General features: G+C 39.5%; 1 protein-coding gene across 5 annotated transcripts in view; it reads right to left on the bottom strand.

Annotated features, from left to right (window-relative positions):
• The window catches only part of ankfn1b (ankyrin repeat and fibronectin type III domain containing 1b), a 160,271-nt gene that overhangs the window by 40,239 nt on the left and 96,865 nt on the right, over nucleotides 1-23,167 (bottom strand). For all 5 annotated transcript variants that reach the window (XM_005448282.4, XM_019362706.2, XM_019362707.2 and 2 more), the window contains 2 exons: nucleotides 19,857-19,897; nucleotides 2,326-2,448 (listed from right to left, as the gene is read on the bottom strand). In XM_005448282.4, coding sequence (XP_005448339.1) covers nucleotides 2,326-2,448; nucleotides 19,857-19,897 — 164 coding nt within the window. The remainder of the gene's footprint in view (nucleotides 1-2,325; nucleotides 2,449-19,856; nucleotides 19,898-23,167) is intronic.

Here is a 23,167-nt window from a genome sequence, read left to right as displayed (position 1 = left end):
GGCTGAATTGCATCCCTAACCCATGTCGGAGTCCTCACTTTAGACGCTCATTGCTGTACCTCTGTTCTGGCTTTCTCAATCCACAGTGACGAGGATCTGAGCCAAAAATTTCAAATTTGGATTTATCACTCCATCACACCTGTTGATTTTTAGTCTAGTTCTTGTTTAATTCGGCATACCTCAGACATTTATCCCTGTTTTCACTTCCTTAAGAATTGCTTTTTGACAGCCAGACTTCCACTTAAGACCATTTCTAATGAGCAGTTGACTGATCAGCTGAAGGGGCATCTCTTAAGCCCTCTCTCAGTTCTCTTTATCCTATTTCTCAAGCACATGACTCCATCGTGTTCATCGGCTTTAGATAGCTTTTAAGGGTTGCAATTTCTTCTTTTGGCTCACAATTATCCAGTTTCATTACATTTTTAGGACACATTCCACGCTACGCCAAAATATATTTAGTTTTCTGTGTTTGTATAGACAGAACAAAGGTTCAACTCTTGAATTGGGTGTCTTCTTTAATCCTTAAATAATTCATAGGTCTGTGTTAAGTGGCTTAGCAAAAAACCTCAAAATCATCTAAAAATTGTTGGGTATAAGAACTGGACTGAAAATAAGTGGAAAAAGTAGCCAATGCCCAAAGAAAAGCTTTGAAAGCCTGGAGAACTACAGACCAGACCAAGCCTGGTTTCTTCAAAGCAAATTATAAAGACATGAGGGGTGACTCAAGAATGTTGCACAGTACTGTATATATGGAAGAACTTTCATGACTAATTGCAACTCATCACTGCGAACTCCGCTAGGCAACATGGCATGAAACCACATAACATCACATACTTAACAAGTATACTGCTTAATCATGAATATTTCTGTGATGACATTTATCCCTGAGAAGCTCTCATTAACAATGATTAAAGCAAGACAGATTGTTTAGACTACAGGAAGCGCTGTAAATGTTGAACACTTTCAAATATGCAACTGACTGACACACATGTTTTCCTTTGGAGTCTGTTGATCACTATGCATTCCAGAGACGCTTTTTTGGCCCTGTCAAAGTTGGACCAACCTTGTTTCACCTCCCAGTAGCATGACTCAGGCCTCAACCTTGAATCTCTCCCCCTGGGGACCCCTTATTTATGATGTCACAAAAGGCCAGTCACACTCCTGTAACAGTGGCACGGCCCGCAAAAAGTCAAAATCCAGCTGTAGTCAAGCCCCCCCCCATCCCTCTTGTAAATGAGCATGTCCAATCTACCCACTGAGTTTCATTAAAACCAGACCACATCAATCAGGGCCTGAACTTTAAAGGCCAGGTCCCTTCTCAAGCAGCATGGAAGAAAAACATGGAGCTGTTAAAGTAAAAGACCTCACACTGCACATACACTCTAACGCTCATTCACTTAACACCACATTTCTGCTGGCGGACCACACATCGCAATACTAGTCCGAGACCACACAGTTGGTCTCATAAGGCCAACAAAAGACCTCGTAAGACCTCACACCAGGCCCTAGCACGATTCGATAGGACCTAAGAAATTTAACACACCTGTAACTCCACAAAATGTAAAGTAACTGCCGAATAGCTACTGTAGTCCCTGCACAGTAATCATCAACCTAGAAAAATCTGGTGATTGGGGATTTTTTTACTTGACAAAATTGAGTGCAAAGGAAGTGTAAGGTCCTCTTAAACCCATGCTTGTGCTCCCAAATCTAGGGAAAGCACAAAGGAAGAGCCAAGAATACATAGCAGGAAACTCAGGAGGCATGTCAGATGGACGAAAGGCAGGATCAATGGGCAGATAAATGAGTGTAAGCCAGGCAACAAGAGGGGAGACTGGGAAGGATTCCCATGGGTGGGGACTGGAAGGCAGCCTCGCAATGGAAAGCTTTCAAACTCCTTTCATCGGGTGCCTGAAGACTGGAGCTTTACAAGAGCAAGATGAGCCGGCGCCACTGGAGCATCTTGGCGCTCTTCAACGAAACCCAGACGCAGAGACAGAACAGGACCCTATCACCACTTTGCCCACCCTTTGCTCCCCCCAGCCCCCCCCAGTTTTCATCAACCTGAGACTTGACTTTGTAAACAGACATGACTCATTGCAGTCGTCTCTCTTTTATTACATGTTATTTTTATTCAAACTCATACCTGTGACAACACTTAATATTTCATTTTACTAAATATTCTTTGCAGTGTGATATGTGTTTAGACCTTTTGCTACCGCTTCTTGCAATTTTTCATAATTTTTAACAGAAGGTTAAAAAAACAGAAGTACAACCTTTGACTTTTAGTGAAAGCATGTGAGTACAGAAATTGCGAGACGGTCTTACCAGTCGACACTAAGAGATCGTCTCCTGTAGGATGGAGGCCTTTCTGATGAAGTCTTCTCTGCCTTCGCTGGTCGCTCTTTGAGGGATAGACGATGAGTAAATTTGGAGATTCCCGACTCTGACCTGAGCAACAGAAAAATGATAAAAGAATAAGACTCAGTAGGACTGATTTAGACAAAGATCTTGGCCTACTTGCTTGGGAAGTCTTAAGAAATCTTTTCTCTTCCTTGACATGTATTATACATTCTTACACAGAAGTTCAGAAGCACTTAATATACTGCCAGGGTCAGCTTGCCCTGGCGCTTCACTGTTAACAACACCTTTTACTCAGCACTTAATATAAAAAAAATGGCTAATAAGAAACAAGCACAGGGACTGACATATAGCTGGTTTGCCAAAAAGTGTTCAGCAGAGGTTAAATACTGGCAGAGAGCATGAATATCTGAGAAAGATCGATTCACTCATGCCTCAGACTAAACTAGTTTTGCAGAAAGCGCACAAAACTCAGTGGGAATGTAGTCCACGAAGTTGACAAACAGCGTAACAATGCTTCAGCTCCCAGAGGAAACATTAGGTTTCAGGGAAAGCCGCATACTTCCTGCCTCATTTTCTCGAAATCTTTTTCCACACGAAAAAAAAGTCAAACACATTTTAATATCCTCTACTGGGCTGCCAATGTCCCAGTTCAACTTTTTACTCAAAATTAAAAACAGGAAATGTAATATTTATTCCATTCCAGCCCGGACACATTTGATGAGACTCAACATTGCAATATTGCTGCGGTAACACTGGGGACTAATCAGAATGTAATATTATTCTCTATCAAAGAGCCAGGCTTGTAGAGGAACACGGCTGGAGGAGCATGTCATGTAAAAATTCTCAACAATTATTAAGCAAACTTTTAGATCAACATGGCCAAAGTGGACAACGATCCAAAGATAATTTTAAGGCAATTCAAAACCCTGCAGAAAAAAAAAAAATACAGATGAGACAGGATTACATAGATGATGCCCAGGCGTTGTGCAGGATTATCCCCTTTCCCAATCTCACACACATGCTTTTTCCATTTCATTATGAAATGGTAAAACAATAATAATGACTCATACATATTCACACACGTACATAGATCTCCTCTCAACCTGAGCCAAAAAGCATTTTAGTCTCCATGGTGAGCTCTGTTGGAGACAAACTACATGAATGGTTAGATCAAGATTTGTGCAGATGACTGAGGCGCTTCTTGCCACTCAAAAACAAGACTTGCATCTGCCATCACTCTTGTGGATTTATGTGAGATGCTTCAGAAATTACTGTGAGCATAAGGCTTTGATAAAAGAAAAGATTAATAAAAGCATATACAACAGTTCATGGCATTACCAGATTGCTGAAAAGTGAGACGTGATATGGATGAATGAGAGTGCGGTGATTCACCCCGTTTCACCTAATTAAATTGCTTGAATGGCATAAGATCACGTGCATTTTTATTTATTTATTTACTTTTGATGAAGATGTCTGAGAGGCTTTTGAATGAGTAATTTGTATGTTTTTGCCCAGGAGACCGCTTTGTTGTACAAAGGAGACAGAAGGTCTGAGTGTATCCTGACAAGTGTAATGCTTCTATGAGGGAGGACTCAGATCTAAGAGAATGATTATTTAAAAACATGAAATTTGGATCCAGACCTTTATTGCATCACAGACCTTTACATATTCCCCATTGTTGCAAATGAAAGACTGATGTGAGCTTGAAAATTCAATTCAGTGAAACATTACATGATAACCTGCCTCTGACTTTTTCTTCTGATTTCTTTCTTCTTTTTTAAAGTTATAATAAGAGAGACTTTTAGTTTAAAAACAGAACAGCAACTTAAAAATAAATGAAATACAGCGACACTGTTGTTAACATGCTAACCAGCAGGTAGTAACATAAAACTCAATTCAGATTTCAAACTGAGACAACTAGAATTTGACCGATATAAGATTTCAAGACCAAGTCCAATAGTTTGGTGATTTAAATCAAATAGCGCAACCTTTTTTTTCTTTCAGACACACGAAACATAAACAGATTTACCTATGTGAATTATTATTTGATAAGTGTTATGTGTATTATATATTTATAAGTCATTACTTAGATAATATGACTATGCAGTTTCATGAATAATGCATGACTTTATTGTAACAAGTTGTTCAAGAATCAACTATGCTTTGTCTGACTATTGTTGCTTTTGGTGTTCTTGTTGACAAATAGGGAAGTTGCAGTGTGCCCTCTGGTGGACAAACTATGTAACGTCAACACTCGTAAAATGGTTGAAGGGTGTTTCACCTATCTCTTCTTTAGTTTTTACAAATATTGTCATTGACTGTTATAAATGCTAATGCCAATATTTCAGCAAACAAAGCTAATTGCCTGACCCCCGCCTTTATAAACTATATTGACAGAAGTTTCCACGTGTCTGCCTTCACACACATATGAACTTGAGTGACATTCTATTCTTAATCTATAAGGTTTAATATGATGTTGATCCACGTTTGGTATATAACCAATGTTTAGGAGTTTGTTTATGGGAATTTGTGACCATTTTCCCAGAAGAGCATTTGTGAGATCAGACACTGATGCTGAATAAGAAGGTCTGGACCACAATTTTCCACTCCAATTCATCCTAGAAGTGTTCTGTCGGATTGAGGTCAGGACTCTGTGCAGGCCAGTCAAGTTCTTTCACAACAAACTTGCTCATCCATGTCTTTATGGACCTTGCTTTGTGAACTGGTGTTCAATCATGTTGGAATAGGAAGGGGGGATCCCCAAATGTGTTGGTATGCTGAAGCATTATGAGTTCTTTTCATTGGAACGAAGGCCACATGAAGTTTGGCTGTCTGTTGCGATAGACTCTGCAGAACGTTGGCCACTATGAACCTGGACATTACCTGATCCCATTCTGTGATTTTACATGGCCTACCATCCTAGTTACTGTTGTTTCCAATCACTTCCACTTTTTATAATACCACTAACAGTTGACTGTGGAATATTTTGTAGTGAGGAAATTTTACAACTGGACTGTTGCACAGGTGGCATTCCACAGTGGAATTCACCGAGCTCCTGAGCGCGATTCATTCTTTCACAAATGTTCGTAGAAGCAATCTGCATGCCTATGTGCTTGACTTTTTACCCCCGTGGTCATGGAAGTGAGTGAAACATCTGAATTCAGTGATTTGGATGGGTGAGTGAACACGTCTGGCAATATAGTGTATACCAGTCAGGGTCGAGAGACAACCTTATGTCTATTCTGCCCTCAGTATAGACATATTTATCACTTTTGCATCTTAACCAGTGAATAAAATGAAAAGGAACTACTGGAGAGTGGCATGGCCAACAGATAAGATGGATGATTAAGGCTTTTTTTTGACATGGACAACCACTCTCTGGCTACACTTAACACTTCTTCCCACTCTCTTTTTGACATTTCCTTCCATTAGGCAATGCCGAAAACTAGAGGCCCGTTCTCCACTGCAAGCCAATGTTAACCCACAGATCAGATTTCTGTGCTTTGGCAGTGTCTTCTACACTGATGTCAATGCTAAAACTCAAGTATATGAACACCAAGATGAAAGTGATTTCTGCATCTCAGAGCTTATTAAAGGGGTAATTTCTTCAACCGCTTCTCCTACACCATTTTCTACGCATTGCGCCTTTAAAAAGACATGAACACAAACATCTAATGCGACTAATTAATTATCAGTGTTATTTTACCCAGGACAGGCACCATTGACCAACAAAGAAAGTTTTTCTTTGTAATTGCAAAACATTTCCTTTTGATTAAAGAGAACTTCTGAAAATGTGCTCTGATGCTGTGCAAGTTATTTCTCTTCAGACCAGCTGCCATAAGCTGAGATGAAAATGCAGTTCTTGTTCAAAATGACCTCATGCTATGGCTTATCTAGTAGAATAACAACAAGCCTTACTGCCTGTGTTCCCACTCCTACACCCTCAACTACTGTTTCCTGACCCAACGCCAACATCTCCAAAGAGCTGGTTGACCTCTAAGACAAAGAGACATATTTTCCTGTATGAATCACACAAATGGGGTGTGGGATTTTAGTCATATGGCAGAAAAACCCCTAATTGACGGCATTAAGCTAGGCTGGGCTTCTTCTTCTTCTTCTCCTTCAAGGGCTTTTAATTAAATTAGCACACAGGCTACTGCCAACAACTGACGCTGATGTCTGTTTTCATAAAGTGTGGACTTGACTAGTCTGTAAAATTCTGATTTATGAATAGATTTCAGGAGCGAGGGGTTTGGCTCATCATCGGTTGTTAATGAGTGATTTACAGTTTATGGATCTAATACGTTTATTTGGTGATTTACATAAAGAATTCAGTGTAAAAACTTCAAACAAACTTTTGGATCAAACGCATGACATGTACTGACCGTAGGATAAAAACTTCAATGCCATGAAAACACATAGGATCATGACTTCAAAGACACGGGGACCAGTGGACACAGAAGAGGTCTCAGGGAATCCCTTTGAGGGGTTTAGAGGAAAACTGCACATGTGAAGCAGGTGGGTCTGAGTGGAGGGGGATCTGCTGGCAACTGGCTGCCCCTTGGCTCCCTGAGAGCGTCAATGCTGGCTCCACCCCATGCAGCTGTCCCTGATAACATCACCACAGAAGGCATACTGCGATGACGCAATCCCCTTGGAGGCCCAGGATATCCCGGTCGATTATCCTCTCATCAGAATCACATTTTCTCTTTCATTTTCCTGGTGTTGATTACAGTTTGAAAAATCAATGATTTGATTGATCATTTTTCATTACAGAATTGACACTGGAGGAGGGTGAGTTATCCACACACAACTGATGACATTTTTAATCTATCAAAACGCAGACGAAGGAACGAGATGACGCAAATGCACTTGCTGAGCTGCCCTGTCCTCTTTGAAAACTTCTGAATGTCGTCATACCTGTGTCAGTCCTCTTTTGCTTGTTCTCCGTAACAACACACAAAAACAAGAAGCACTCCACCAAAGCAGCTCATTCTTTGGGCAGAATTTACTTTTAAGTTGTTCTGTTCTACTCTTTTGGAGTTTAAGAAACTGGTAGTGCAGTACGAACAAGTGCAAAGCGCAGGTTTTTGTTATTTTTTCACTTTTAGCACAATTATTATTTGATTTCTGTGTATATAGCCCATGTGTAGCATTCATTTAATTGTTTAGTAAATCTGTTTAAATGCTTCTTTTATTTTAAAAAAGTTATTCAGGAACACTCTACATGCATTCAAACTCTTGTGTATTCAAAAAGTTATAACCTGTGACTGTAATGTACATAAAAAAGTGATAATAAAATAACATGGCAATAAGAAACTGTTTTAATAGCTCTATACAGCAATTTAAGAACTTTGACCGTCAGATCAAAGTGATAATTTACCTTGAAGGAAAGGTCAGAGGTCAAATGTGACATTTTAAAAATCTTTATACAGTACTTTCTATATGTTGACAATATGCACCGCAATTGTAAGAATCATAGTTTCTAGTTTTTAAGGCTTTTTGTCAGTTTTAACCAATAAAGCACTAAGTCGACTTTGAAGAACTTCTTGGACATGAGCCGAATATTAGTGGATTGTTAACATGACTCCACTCTACACCCCGACAAACTTTGATCAGAACTCATTCAAAACTTGTCTAATGACACGCACGGAACAAAAAAACTGCTTGGAGGAGCTAACTGAGTTATTTCAGCCTCCGTAAAGCATGGATACAGAACACTCACTGAGCAAAAACCATGTGTGCGCTGACAGGATCCCCTGCAGTGGATGCTTTCTTTTCCATTGTTGTCTTTGATTGCATCCATATATGTATATTTATATGAATTCTTTCATTATTATTTTTAGATTTCATGTGAATCTGTTTTGCAGCAGGTGAAGGTGGAGGAATCCATTTTATCTTTATACATACCAACCCATATATACTGTTTTAGTTTATATCTTTTACTTGCAATGAAGGGGTGTCAAAATCAGTTTTGTAGACCACATGCGGCCCCCTTTGATTTTAAGTGGGTCAAACCAGTGAAGTTGTCTTTTTCTCTTATTGTAAAATTTAACTACACATTTAATTCTTGAGCTACAGTACATCTCAGTTTTTATACATGGTAAAGAAATGCTGTGCTAGTAAATTAAAGAAATCTGTCAGCATGACTCTTCGGGGTTAACGTGTAAGAAATCAATGCATTAAAAATGTTCTGGTAGCTCATTGCCCAGACTGTTCTGTAATTCAGCAAGGTTTTTTTTTAATTCCACAGAGGAGGTCATCAGTTATCAGGAAATTATCAGTAGGAAAAGTTGTAAATCTTATGAAAATACAGTTAAAAGTCCAGAAATCTATGCCCTCCTTCACTTTTTCCAAAGCCTTCCGGGATTAGAGTCTTTACCAGACAGTTGTTGAAGCATCTCAACAACTGTTTGACGGATAGCCTCGAAAATGTAAAGAGACTTGTGGTTGTGAGAAGATAAAGCCTAAAGAATTTGGTAATCCCCTGACTTTTCTTCTAGCACAAAACATTAGGTTCAAATTCTTGCATTTTAATGAAATCTCTTGCCAACTACCGGATGGATTGTTTTAAGCTTCACTATAGATATCCTTACCCTGAGGATGAGTCCTAATGGCATGTGGTTCCCATATTGACGGATTGGCATTAATTTTTGTACAGCCATGCATAGCTCGAAGACACTGTGTTCTAATCACTTTCAGTTATCCTGTTGCTTTCTCTCTAGCTCAGTATGGGCCCGAAATGTTTCAACAGCTATGTGATGGATTTCTATAAAATCCAGATACTCGATGCAGAATGAACCGTAATAACGTTGCACACATGACCATCACCAGTTTTCTATTTAAACTGCTTACATCTAGAGAATTTTAAAGCTGAAATGCTGACAAAATTCTAGTCTTGGTGGTTCTTTAAGCATTAACTTGCTAATGTTAGCATTTTTTACTAAGATAGTACAGATCTTGGCCTCAAGTGGCTACCTGTACATAGGAAGAAACTAGCAGCTACAGTACGTAGCTGCTGGTGATGTGATCTCAATAAAATTAAGTGATTTTTAGTGATTACAGGTGGAAAAAAACATTGGTGATGCAATCTGATTAAAGAAATCTCAATTTTGAGATGAAGCAGCTACCAATAGGAGCAAAGAAAACTCTTTTAAGAAGCGACATTGTTGGAACTAAAAGTCCAGTCTCCCAGTTTGTCTGCATTCCCAACTGCTTTTATCACAAAAATCCCAATAACTACAACAGTGACAACCATTCCAATAATATATTCCTCCTATTTGAAAGCCTACCACTGCCTCACTCCAATGTGATTATGCACTCGCCAGTAAGTTTTCCCAATCCTGTAGCACAAAAGTGCTTTTGTCAGCACTGAATGGCTTGTGTGATGATACTGAGAAAATGTTGACCTGCGATTACATGCACACCTCCAGCCGTTACACACACATTCATAGTGTCACTGCGACAGATTGCTTTCTTGCAAACAACTCACCTAATGCCACTTTTCAGCTCTTGTTCTGTTGCCATGGCAGCAATTAACCGTTCAGAGGTATTCATGTGCAGAAGCTCTGCTAAAGAACTAATTGTTCTCACTCACAGTACACAAAGCTACAGACGGTGCACTTTGACCCCCGCTCACAGCCTCAGTAACCCACTATTCGAGAGCAGAGTTAAGACTGTATGGAATTCTAAAAAACAATGCAGCTTAAATGTGTTTAACACTGTAGGGTTACAGTGCAGACAATATTAACCTATTTTATTACTTTTAAAGGTTAAAAATACATCTTTATAAATTATTAATAAACATAAACAAACCTGATTGACCAAGTTCCCAAGCTGGTTGGCTGAAAGTTACACAAAAATCCCCAACAGAAAACATTTACTGTTTTTTTATTTGAATTTTAGATTTTACATAACATATCTGAATCCTCTAAAGAATGTAAAATCAAACTCCTTCTAGAAATCTCTTGCCTGTACCCTATCTAAATAAAAAAGAAGCATGCCATAACTTTAAAGTCCGAATAACTCATTGCAAGGCAATAACTGGTGGTACATAAGAAAAAAATAACTCTAAAAATGCTCAAATTTATAAACCGCACTGTGGTCTTAGTGGATGTATATCTTCAGTGATATATCAGTACAACAAATTAGTTCTGTTCTGCTTTCCCTCTTTTTGAGCTTTGCCTGCAGGTCAGTTCAATTTACCCTTATTCACTTGATAAGCAGCACCTTGATGAGGCATTAAGTCGCCACTCTAGAAAGTCAAATTAGGGGTGAATTCATTAATAGCGCCAACATGTTTGAACACATGGTCAATACATTTGCCTAACATGCAAAAAAATCCCGGTTCAAGACCAGAAGGAGGCTGAAATCCCTGGAAGGGCTGCGGTAGGAAGGTCATCCGGTGTAAAAGCTTGTGCCAAATCAAATATGCACATCCATCTGCTGTTGCAACCCCTTGTGAAGAAGGGAGAAGCCAAAATAAGCTCAGTTTATCAATAACTGCACTACATCAGGAAGCGATACAATATCCCCCACCAAAAAAATTTGGTGACTTAAGGTTATCAAAGTAATTTTATTCAACTTAACAACTCAATCTGCCTCATCCCATGCTATGGATATGCTAAGCCCAGAAAGCTTACATTTTTACTATCATAAGCCTGTGCCCTTGCACCAGTCTATCAATGCAACAATGGCACTGTCTCACATATTTCCTGCTTCAGGTGTTGACCGACTCTTTGGTGCCATTTTTGCCATTAGGAGTTCTTCCACAGACCTTTTTTGTCCTTAAATCTGTTGAAATGTTTCCATCCGTGTAATGTCTCTGGTAAGATTATTGTTAAATACTGGTTTTTTGTATCCGTCCATTTCCGAATAATACCACACGTTTTATTTACATATTTGATAGATCTGATTTGGGAAATATTGTGACAATCATGCTCTGCATAGCTTCTCAAATCATAAAGAGGGTTTTGTGTGAGATGTGTTTATAAAGGGATCCCATTGAAACCAGCAGAATGCTATGCATTACACAATCTATGTGGTCTGTCTGAGGTTAGGCTGCCCTTAACCACTGATCTTATGTCAGATTACTAAGGCACAGACACTACAGTAAATCATGAGCATGACAGACAAATACCTGACCCTGTTGGAGCAATTATGGGCAATGGCTCCCTACCTAAAACAACTATTTTGGAAAGTAGGGAAAACAAAGCGCTAGGATTGCTTTCATCTGTGTCTCCCGCTATGGCTTCTTATCCCTGCCAATGGAACACTAATACGCCAAAAAAGAATGTAGCCCCCCCCACCAGTACAAGAGATACAGGCAAAAGAAGTGCATGCAAGCTCAAATGCTCATAAGTGAGTGCGTACACGTACACAAACACAGTTTAATTGATGAACGTACCCCTCAATGTGTTTCATTAGGCAAACAAAAAGGCTTTCAGTGGTCCAATCATAAAAGAACACAGCCAAGCTATGAACATTGCTAATTAAAATGTGCTCAAAGAACGCCTTGTATTCCACTCACCATCCCCATCCAAACCCAAGTCTGTGTGCATGTCTCTCTAACATGGTCGGGGCTGCTTTTATTTCACTTGGACTGAAGTCTCACCAATAAAATACTGATATTTCTTCAAGCTAACAAGCTTTCCCTTTGGTTATATTGTCTGAGTGTAATGTTCAACCATTGGTAGCTGCGATGGTCAATAAATAAGAAGCAATAACACAGAAACTTTTTGAATATTACCTGATACAATTTGGATGGCTTTTCTTTGTCATCGTAAAACTGTCTAAATAAATGCGTCAGAATTATACAAGCAAGTCAAAACAGCAATATGCTGTTTGGAAGCATAATTCTTCGAGCACCCACATGGTCCAAAGGAGAGAGGAGGCCTTTAGGAGTCAGTTCACTGCCTTGACAAATAAATCCTAATGATCTAATCACAACGCTAGGTGCCAAAGGAAGGGACTCTGTTATCGTCCTACGTGCATCTTCTCATATGCTGCCCATCCACCCACTGCGATAAACAGAGATATTTCCATCTTGGCTTTTTTCCCTCCATTCCTTCATTTGCACATCTCTGAGTCACAGTCATCGTTTCATCTTCTTCTCCTTCTTCTTCTTTCAAACGTCTCTCTTTTATTACTTTGCTCTCTCACTCCTGTTTTCCGCAGAGTCGGCACATACAGAACTCGTCAGGGAGACAAAAATGAGGGAGGAATCCAGCGCTGCTTTTCACTTCGGTTGGCTCCCTGTGGTGTTGGGTTTGATACCATTCCCTCTGTGTCCCCCCTCTCTGTTTGATGTGTGGCATAAGGCTGACTCAACACAGCCAGATATACAGATGATGGATTTGCAGTAGAATTAATGTTGAGTTGAGCTGACAAGCACATGGAAGCCAGCAAATTATTAGAGTCTGTAGTTGGAATACCATGCCACTGAGAAAGGACGGGCAAAGCAAACAGTACCACAGACAGTTTTCACTTTCCACCCGCACTCGGTTAGGTGGGATGAGATAATTGTGAATATAATTTGGGGGAAACTGATCTGGGCTAAATGGCTATCACGTTGGGTAGACATGGTAACACTCAGCCGAACCTCATAATACCCCAGATATCTGTGCCAGTTACAGGTGTCCCGAATCCAGCGTGAGCCAAGGCACTGACCCAGTCAGTCATTAGTGAGACACAATCAAGGAAATACATACAGTACCATAATAATATTTACATGTCTCAGCAGCTGGTTTCATCTGATTTATAACCTTTAAGCCTCATTACTGACGCCACCCTCATCAGTTTACGTGACCCACTAATAATGCTGCACAGAATCTTACAATTATCCTCTTAATCTTCATATAAAACTCCACATAATAGTCCAGCTGGCCTCCTGTGAGACACAGAAAAGCTGATAAAACTTTGTGGAGCCTGTATCTTAACCCCCTGTGCTGTTACATTCAGTACTGGAGCACTGCTGCGGGTCTGCAGAGCCTCATGTCTGACTAGTTGACTAATTAAGTGAGGGTTTGGAAAAGCGTGAATATACAGAGTGTCTATGTATTCCAGACTTGGTGTCTTTACAAATTACAGTAAATTGAAGATTTCTAGGCCTAGCCTGCTGGAGATGGACACCCCGCTAGTATCATGTTTAAGGCCTAACACTGACACACAAGCTCACGGCATCCCACTTTTCCCTATCCACCCACAATTGAGCATGGCGTCGAGATTCCAATCAGGGTTGAGCCAGCAGACTGAGAGGATTATTTATGCTGGAAGGGATAAGGAAACCTCGAAGAGCGAGAGACATGTGTTTGTGTGTTTATAGCAATTCTATACTTGTGAGAACCAAAGATTAAATATTTAGGCAAAATTTACCAAAGTTACTTTTTCCTCCAGTCTCCACTTACTAAATAAATTTATTTAGTTTTATATCTGGTAAACAGTTAACACACTGTAGCAAGAGCTAGATGCAGAAGCTGGGAAAATATGCATATTAACATCTACGACTAGACAAACCTTGAACATCACGCGTGTACAACGGATGGTGTGAAGGACTATTTTTTGTTTCTAGAAGATGCATTTAGGTCTGATGAATAAACACCTTTATTTGACTGCAAACCGCTTTTAATTTAGAGGAATGTAGAAAACTGCGCTACATGAGTAGGACCTCTCTTTTGTTCTGATGCAAAGATTTGTAGATACAGGAAGATGTGAAATGAGTATTTTGTATGTGAAACAGTTTTTCTTTCACTAAAATCAGTGAATTATTGTGACGAATAATCGTTATCACATTGATCATTTTGGCTGTATTTGTGCAGTCGGGGTGGAAAATTTTAGTACAGCTACTTTTATTCGGCAACACAGATTGAAATCTCGTATTTAAGCTTTCTTGATGTTTATTTAAGGCATTTCAGGAATAGTTCTCCAGGGTTCTTGAAGAACATTCAAAGCTCTTCTTTGGATGCTGGCTGCCTTTTGTTCTGTTCTCTGTTAAGATAATCCCACACTGCTTCGATAATGTTGAGCTCCGGTCTTTGGGGAGACTAATCCATGACTGATGGAGACCATTTAGATGTTATTGCATGGTGCAAAATGAAGACTGCCCCCGCCACTGGCTGAAATAAGCTCTAAACCATAACAAAGCCTCCAATGTGTTCACAAATGGTTTTAGACACACTCTGTTGTACCTCTCTACTGACCTCCTCCATACATAACAATGACAATGATGATGATTTGAACCAAAAAATTCAAATGTGGATTCATCTCTCCACCTGTTGCCACTAATTTTGCATACCTCAGTCTTTTCTTCCTGTCTCACTTCCATAAGAAGGGCTTTTTTACAGCCACCATTCAGTCTCATCAGAGACCATTTCTGATGAGGCTTCAGCAAACAGTAGACGGGTCCCCTCGGGCCATTTGGATCTCTCAGATCCTGTGTCAGGTCTTTATTGGATATGACTGACACATTATTTCCTAAGGATGTGCCTTTTGGATACTGTTCATCTGTTTTTTTAAGCACACCATACCAACATATGCCAAGTTTTCAGCTAACAGCTCTTTGGGAATCACCTTGTAGGTGCTAAAATACAAATTTGTCCCTTTCGACCTGTGTTGTGTGCGGTATTTTTCAAATATTGATCTAAAGAAATGGGAAGAAATTATGTGTTTTTGTGACAGGCAGCAACAAAGCACCCAAAGACACAATTTAAAATGGGCTCTTTGTCTGTTATATGTAGACAACACCGATTCATACCATGAGCTGATTGTTCTTTTATGCTTGAATGATTCATAGGTCAGCATTAAGTAGCTTAACAAAAAAACAGCTTTCCTCTGAAAATGGTCAGGCACAAAGACCATATCATGGTCCCCATGTTAATCCTCGTGTTTCGATTCTTAGGATTATTTATGGTTTATATTTTGATTTTTATTCATTCCTGAGCATCATAAGCATTTACTCCTTGTCATGTTGATCTACTTAATGTTTAACATTCGCGCAGATATTATTCCCCTCTGGGTTTCCCCTTTCTGTTGTTGTTCCTGCTACACTTTGGTAGTCCTTCGCTTCCTGTGTTTTGGCTTTAGTTTTACTTCCCTTCTGTCTCATTGTCTTACCTTTTTGTGATTATTCTCACATGTCTCATTTCTCACAGCTGATTCCACTCATCATTTAGCCTTCCATGTATAAACTGTCCTGTCTCCCCTTGTCTTTTGTCGATTTGTCTGTAATCTTACCCCGTGTGTTTCCCCTCTGTGATCTCATGCGGATGCTGTTGCCTTGCTTTTGGACTTGCTGTGGAGTTCTGCTATTTAGTTTACTGGACCTTGCTACAGCCTAAATAAACGACTTGCCTTTTGTTGTTGGAGCTCTGCCTCTCTGGGTCCTCGAACGACATAAATCATGACAGAAAATGAGTGACAATGAGAGAAAAAGCAGCCAATGTCCAAAGAAAAACTCTGACAGAGCTTCAGGAAGCCTGGAGAACTGTTGCTCAAGGCCACTTAAAAATATACTTAAAAGTCTGCTTTCTTGAATGCAAAATATAAAAACATGGAGGGTGGGGTGGTTGAAGACATTTGCACAGTACTTTACACGTAGATCACAAACTAGAGTGCCATTTTAAAAAACTGTCACAATTTGAGGATAATTATGCAAGTCCTACAGTCTTTTGCATACCCATGCACTCATGGGAACTCAAATTACTGTCATTGAGAAGGTTTTTAATGTCTTTTAAATACTTAACTGGTCTAAAAACATTACTTCTTGTCAGCAGCTAAATTATGAGGCATTCCTGAAAACAGGGGCTTTCATCATGGTCACCATGGTTTCCATTCTGGGGAGGGGTGAGATGGAGAAGTGGATTTCATCCTACTTTCCTTCAGTCATAGGTCAACAAAGGGAAATTCTTCCATAATAGGAAAACAGAAACGTAAGAAATACAGTTCGGTTTGGTTTCTTAATTAATCCAGAAGTCTCCTGTTGAGCGGGGAAAAAAAACTTGATGGTCTTTGAGTGACCTTATATTTGTGATCAGAGTTAAAACGCTGCGTTGGCCTATTTGTAGCAAAGAAGAAGAAGAAAAAAAAGCTTAATCCTGAAATGATTGTTGCAGTTGTAAGCCAGCAAACTATGAGAATCTAAAGTGTTGAGATGTTTTTGGGAAAGCTGATCAAATTTTGATGTGTGGTTTCAATACTGGTTGGAGAGGTTTGGTAAAGGCCTTGTTGTGCAACATGACAGAAAGAAATTTTCCCTAAGAACTCCCTTAGCTGGTGTGGTTGCGGGGATGGAGTGTTTTTATGTGAGTGCATGCTTTTGTATTGAAAGTTAGAATGGAAAAGGCTCTGCTCCGTAGAACAGCAATGTTCAAGTACTCTAAATCATGCTCTCCCTTCGCATTTTTTTTCTCTTTCTTTACTTTGCACACTCACCTACATGCAAACACACAATTACAGCCTCGATGCTTTACCAACAACAATGGCTGTCTCTCCCCGCTCCATTCTTTGGCCTGGCAGCCTGCTGTTGGGAAGTTCTCAAACAACCCAACCTCACTGCAGCCAAACCACATCAAATACAACACGCAAACACGCAGTAGTGTAAATTCGTCTAACAGCGCGCCCTCTTCATGTAATGAAACAACACTGGATAAATACTGTAGGTACAAACACGCAGGCAAAACATGTGCGCGCACATATTCGCACTGGATCAACTGTACAAATAGTCCCGAGCTCAGACAGTCAGCCAGCAGCAGTCTCCTCCAGCCCGCTGAGTTAGCTCCCACTCTTACCACCATTACCACTATTGTAAATAATCCTCAGTATGTATTTACTTGGGGATTTTAGAAACCTGAAAAAAAGAAAAAAAGAATGAGGTGAAAAGAAAAAAAACCCTGGAAAAATGAAGGAATGTGTTTCACGTCGGTCAGTCAGCGGGAACCCTCATGCCTTATTGTGTTTCTGCTAGAATTTGCTTTGGATTGCTTTGGGAGATGAGATTGAGTTGTGCGGTGGATATTCACTCTATATCTGTGGACTCTGAGTTTGCTCGTTATGTTTTTTGCTTTTCTTTTTCCAACTAATGCTAAAAGGGGGAATGGAAAGACGTGACGGCCGAGGTCTTTACAGTATGTAGGGCACACTGCGGTGGATCGTGAGATCATTGAAATCATGACCTGTTAAGTGTTTCACTCTGAAGTGTATATATATCTCCTCCAGTAAAAAGCAACATTTCCATTAAAGCTTTTAATATAAGCAAAAAAAGCCTCAAGATAAAAATGTTTCAAGTATTTTTTTAACTATTTAAGCAAAGTTTTTTTTCCAAACAAAACGTCACAGACACATAGTTTGTGAATAAGTTTCCTCTTTTCTCTTTTCATCTTAAGTTATTCCTACATCACCTACATATGAGAACAATTGCATGACGTGCTCCCATGAAGAATTAATCTAATCAAATTCTCTCTAAATTCTTCTCACCATGAAGGGACCAAAGTGTCTCCCAGCCTCTATGACGCCACAACTCGTATCTGTGTACAGCACGAGTGGCAGAGACAAGTTACATAAAACCAAATTTTTGAAAACTATATATAGTACAAGCTTTCACAAAGCTTATTGGACAATAAGAAGCCTACAAACAACAACATAGTACAAAATCAGATACCAAATAAGGCACACAACTCTAACAACACAAGATGAATACCTGCGTATGTGCGGACAAGACCTAAACCAATTAATATGGTTGGCAATTTCAATGCCAAAAACAGGCAAATAACCAAAGCAATAACAGCTAATTGGCCAGTAAATATACTTCTACTACTTTCATTTTTTTCTGCTTTGGGCAGAAATCTCCATGCCTCAGAGTTTGTGGAAAGCAGATATAAAAATTAATGTAATGTGAGACATTTTGGTACATCTGGTATTAAGCTTTGCAGAAGGGTTCTCAATCACTTGTAAATGATGCAGCGATTACCAGCGAAAGCACATAAAAAGAAGTTTTGAGTGATGCAACATCAATAAGTTTCCCTTCACAAGCACGGCAAATCAAAAGAACATTAGCAAAAGATCTACATGAGATGACTGCTCACGTGGTCCTTTATGGTGTTTAATTAACTATAGAAAAAGAGGTTTTAAGATATTTCAAGCCTGACTGTAGCTTAATGGTAGCGCCTTTGTACACTAATGTTCACATTCACAATGGGAAGCAGAAAAGAGAAGGCAGAAAACATGAAATGATCGTTAATACGGTGGAGGAAAACATAATGCAGGTTTGACATTAAAGAGCACATACTCAGCAACACAGACAAGCAAATACACATACATACATTTTTTTTTTTGAGACAGAATGAACGTCTGTTATCGTTTGTGCCTCAGGTTAATGATCAGTTTCACATGAGAAACATGTGTTTCATGATGTTGATTTCTGTGCCCATGATGTTCCCCGTGTACTCTGCTCTATCATCACTTCCGCTTATTCGCTTGTTTGTCATAAATCAGTGTGCGGTAGAGTAGAAATCAATCAGCTCTCTTTCCCGTAGCCTAGGCCAGACTTCTGTCACTTGACATCCAGCGATGGCCATGCTGATGAGTCTCTTGAATACAGCTGCTTGTCTCCTGGCAACAGATGCCTCCAACTCCGGCACACTGAGTGCTCACAGCGCCGGCACAACCGGCATGTAACAAACACCAGATATGACAAACAGTATGCATTACATCTATAATGAATTAAATCACACCTCAAGATCTACTGAAGTGGAAAATATGATACGAAAGTATCATTTATTGAAAAAATAGCCTAAAAATGTAGAAGACATATTTGAGAAGACATCATAAAAAATGACTTCTTTATCAAATACTGACTGATATTTATGTGTTTCATATCTTACTTCAGAAGTGCATAAACATATGTGTTTCTATGTGAAGGTATATGCATTGGCAAATGCATAGATACATAGAAGTGATTGCATTTGATGCATGCTAATATGTGCAGAACCTGTGGCTGATAAACATAAACATGACATAAAGCTCTACAGTTGATGTAGTCTGATCTCCTTCTCGTAAATGACATTTATTTAGCAAATTGTTTTTGTCCCTCTTTAAATTCTGGAAAATCCAAAGAGTTCAACACTGAAAAACTGGAGTGACTGAGAATTAATATTGTTGTGGAATGGATTACTGGTCACGCACAGTCATGAAGGAATTTACTGGCACCTTAATGAATCTGATGAAACTGTCTAGTAACGTCGATTACCTTAAACAAGTAAAAACTCAGCTGCCTAATGTTGTTCTTACCACACCTGGGAATTAAGACACAGTCAGTTATGTAACACATTGTACCAAGTTCTATTTTTACGGCAGCATACGGCAGAATGTGCGCTCGTGGTTACACGTGTCCAAATCAGTAGTGCTGATTTCAAGAACTAAATCTAGGAAGTGCAATCTGTAACACAAGGATGTGAGGGAATGGTGTGCAGATAGGTAAAGGTGAAGTAAATGAAGGGACTTACTTCTTATTCTGATTCTCCTTTCGGTCAGCTGAGCCCAGACTCTGGAAATAATTGAAAAGAAAGAGAGATCAGAAATGCTGTCAAGGATTTCCCGTCTTTAAGGATTCAGAGAGAAGTCTCCCATACATGCTGTGAAACAATGGGATGGTTCAGAGGTTCTAAACCTAATAAACTTCAAGACTGATTTGTTACATTAGTGGAGTTTTGTCTGCAATGGAGGCTCAAAGGGCTACATCAAAAAGAGCTCAGTGCAAAGTTGGCAACCAGCTGCTCAACAGCTGAGACTTTCTGGTAATAGCAGTAATAATACAGTAGGAATTAACAATTAATTAATAAATATTATTAGTTTAAAAAAGCTTAAAAATCAGCAGTAACATACTGTTCTCAACCAAAGCATCAGTAAGTTAGTTATTCCCAATCAAATCACGGGCTGAGCTATCTTTTCTGTTCTCTTAACTGAGTTTCGATTATTAGACTTGAAGTGATCCAACTACCTTCTAGGCGACGCCAATCAAATGATCATCAACATCCAGTAAGCACCAATTACGTCGGTAACGACCTAGCCTCCAATGAAAAACAATAAGCTCTCTGGATAAAATTACAAACACTTATCCCATGGATTTGCTTTATTTGCAAGCATTCATCAAACCGTGGCGTCTGCGTGCAAGGTGGCGCGCACGGTCGTTTTAAAGGAAGCGAGGGAGAATAGACGTAGAGGGAGCGAGTTTAAAAGCCATTTTCCCGATGATGAAGTCAACCGAGTTTAGAAACTCCAAGGGCAAAACGAATACACCCCGCCGGCTCGCCTCAACGGGGGATGTTTGAATGTATCCCTGTGGCAAAGCCACACACAATGACACGAAACACATCTATAGCGCACGTCTATAAACCCTGCTGTCTGCATCCTTCTGAGGTGTATTGCACTCAAAGGAGATGCATGCTGAGACAGCGCATACACAGAAATACCGGCACACAAACACAAACAACTGGCCTTAAGCTGTAGACAATGTTGGAGTGAAATTTTGTTGCTATTTTGCATATTTACCTTTGGGAAAGATACTAATCTGGACTTTTTAAATGTTAAAAGCACTGTGGAGAAAAAAGTGGAGAATCTGAACGCCCTGAGCGAGTCGAGCGAACAAATACTGTCAGTCAACACACTTAAACCCACTGCATTTAAATTTGACCCATCTATTCTCTGTGGTATAATCACAGGGGAGTACAAGGAAATGTTTCTGTCTTCTGGAAATTTTAAAAAACCCCTCAATGTATTACATTGCTGAAGAGAGCTTTAAAATGAGCTTTAAAATTGCTCTAATATCCAAGATCCACTTAAAGATAATGCTAGCAGGTTAATACACTACAATACTAAACATAATGGGTACAAGGCTCAGTCTAACATTCTTAAGAACATTGTCTGATACAAAATCCATCATTTCCAAAACAAATCTATCTGAAATCAGTGGATCAATTTCACTTGTGAACAGGTGACATCACCTGTTTCCTACGGCACTGTAGTTACTATAGATACCACAGACAATGGAAACTCAGTGAACTCAAGTCAAGTTTGAACCAAAAGACTGTAAGTGTGCAAGTTCACCTATAGGAAGAACATGTTACTGTGCATCTTGAGACACTTGTCAGTTCTTTATGTTTTGCTTTTAAAGAGCCAGACTTTCTTGCAATTTCTTAAGGTGGTCTTGAGCAACAGCTCTCTAGGCTTTTTGAAGTTTTACCAAAGATTTTCTTTGAAATTTGGCTTGTTTTTCACTCATTTTCAGTCTGGTCCTTGTACCTGACCATTTTCTCAGGACTTACTGTTAATCCACTTAACATTGACCTGGGCATAAAAAAGCACCCAATCGAAGGGACAAATAAGTGTTGTGTCTACACATAACAGACAACTTAGCAAAGAACAAATTTCTAATTTCTTTAGTTAAATCTAGACAAACTCAATAACAGAGTCTGACAGCCATAAAACAGTATTTTTGCCCAACAAGGTTATTCTGAAGAAACTTTAAGCTGAAAGCTTGATGTATCTTGGCATAAAAAGATAAAAAGATGAAAACTGGAGGACAATAGAAGAAGTGGCAGGCCTGAAAAACTATTTACAGCAGATAAACAGTATCCGAAAGTCATGCTATTATAAAACAGGGAATAAAATCCACACAGAAACCTGAGAGATCTGGCCCTTCATTTGAGCTATCTACTATTAGCCGAAGCCTCATCAGAAATAGTCTCAGTGTAAAGATGGCTGTTAAGAAGACATTTTTAAGGACAGGATAGAGGGAGAAAAGGTTCACATATTCCATATCGAACAAAAACTCATTTAATCCAAATCTGATATTTTTGGTTTGAACCAGCAATCGACCCTGCAATACAATCTGTGAGTGTCTGATTGGCACCGGCTTCATTTTTCAGCATCACAATGATTCCAAACACACCCCTAATGCAACACAAACACTATCAGTGATGGATTGGCCTCGCCAGAGCCCGGACCTCCACATTATTGAAGCAGTGTGAGATCATCTTGACACAGAACAGAAAAGAAAGAAGCCTGGAGAACTATTCCTGAAGACTACTTAGAGATATTAAAAGAAAGCTAGAAAAGTTCAGGCTGTGCTGAAGAATAAAGGTGGTGATTTTACTTTTTATCTAAACTGTCTTAAATGCAAACAACACAAACAATCAGTTTGCTTTGTGAAGCTCAAAAAGATGCAAACGTTTGAAAAAAGCTTCCCCTTCCTTTTAATCTCAACCTGAACATCAGAGAGAAGTGCTTTTCTCTTTCTTTTTTGAGTGTGTGTGTGTGCGAGTGTGTGCTTTTATGTGAGCTGACATTTTGACCAGCCAGTGACTTTTCTACTCTGGCGCTCAGAGTGTGTGGATATGAGTGTGCGTGCTTTTATGTGCTCACTGCTGTGACATTTTGACCAGCCTCTGAATTCTCTGTGCATACATGTTTGCATACAAGTTTCATCCTCCTGGAGGGGACAGGATACGCCACACGGAGAGATTAACCTTTCACCTGCCAGCTCGCCCACAGTGCCTTCAGGTAGTACCACTCTCCCAAGAGGGATGAGGGCAGGTGGGTGTGCATCATTGGAAAGACAGCTCTGCAGGGGGTGAAGGAGGGCTATTTTAGAACCTTAGAACATTAATGACTCGCAGCTAAATTGTCTGCACACGAATATCACTACAGCATTGCACGATATTAGTATTTTGTACTCATATTCCTATTTTTTAACATTAGATTGCCACTTTTAAATCTTCAAATCAATGTTCAAGCACACTGAAAGTAAGAGTAGAAG

The sequence above is a fragment of the Oreochromis niloticus genome, linkage group LG8 (assembly GCF_001858045.2).
Source record: "Oreochromis niloticus isolate F11D_XX linkage group LG8, O_niloticus_UMD_NMBU, whole genome shotgun sequence".
NCBI classification, from domain to species: Eukaryota; Metazoa; Chordata; class Actinopteri; order Cichliformes; family Cichlidae; genus Oreochromis; species Oreochromis niloticus.
Note: the sequence above shows the minus strand (reverse complement) of the source record. Positions and strands in the feature narration are given on the sequence as shown.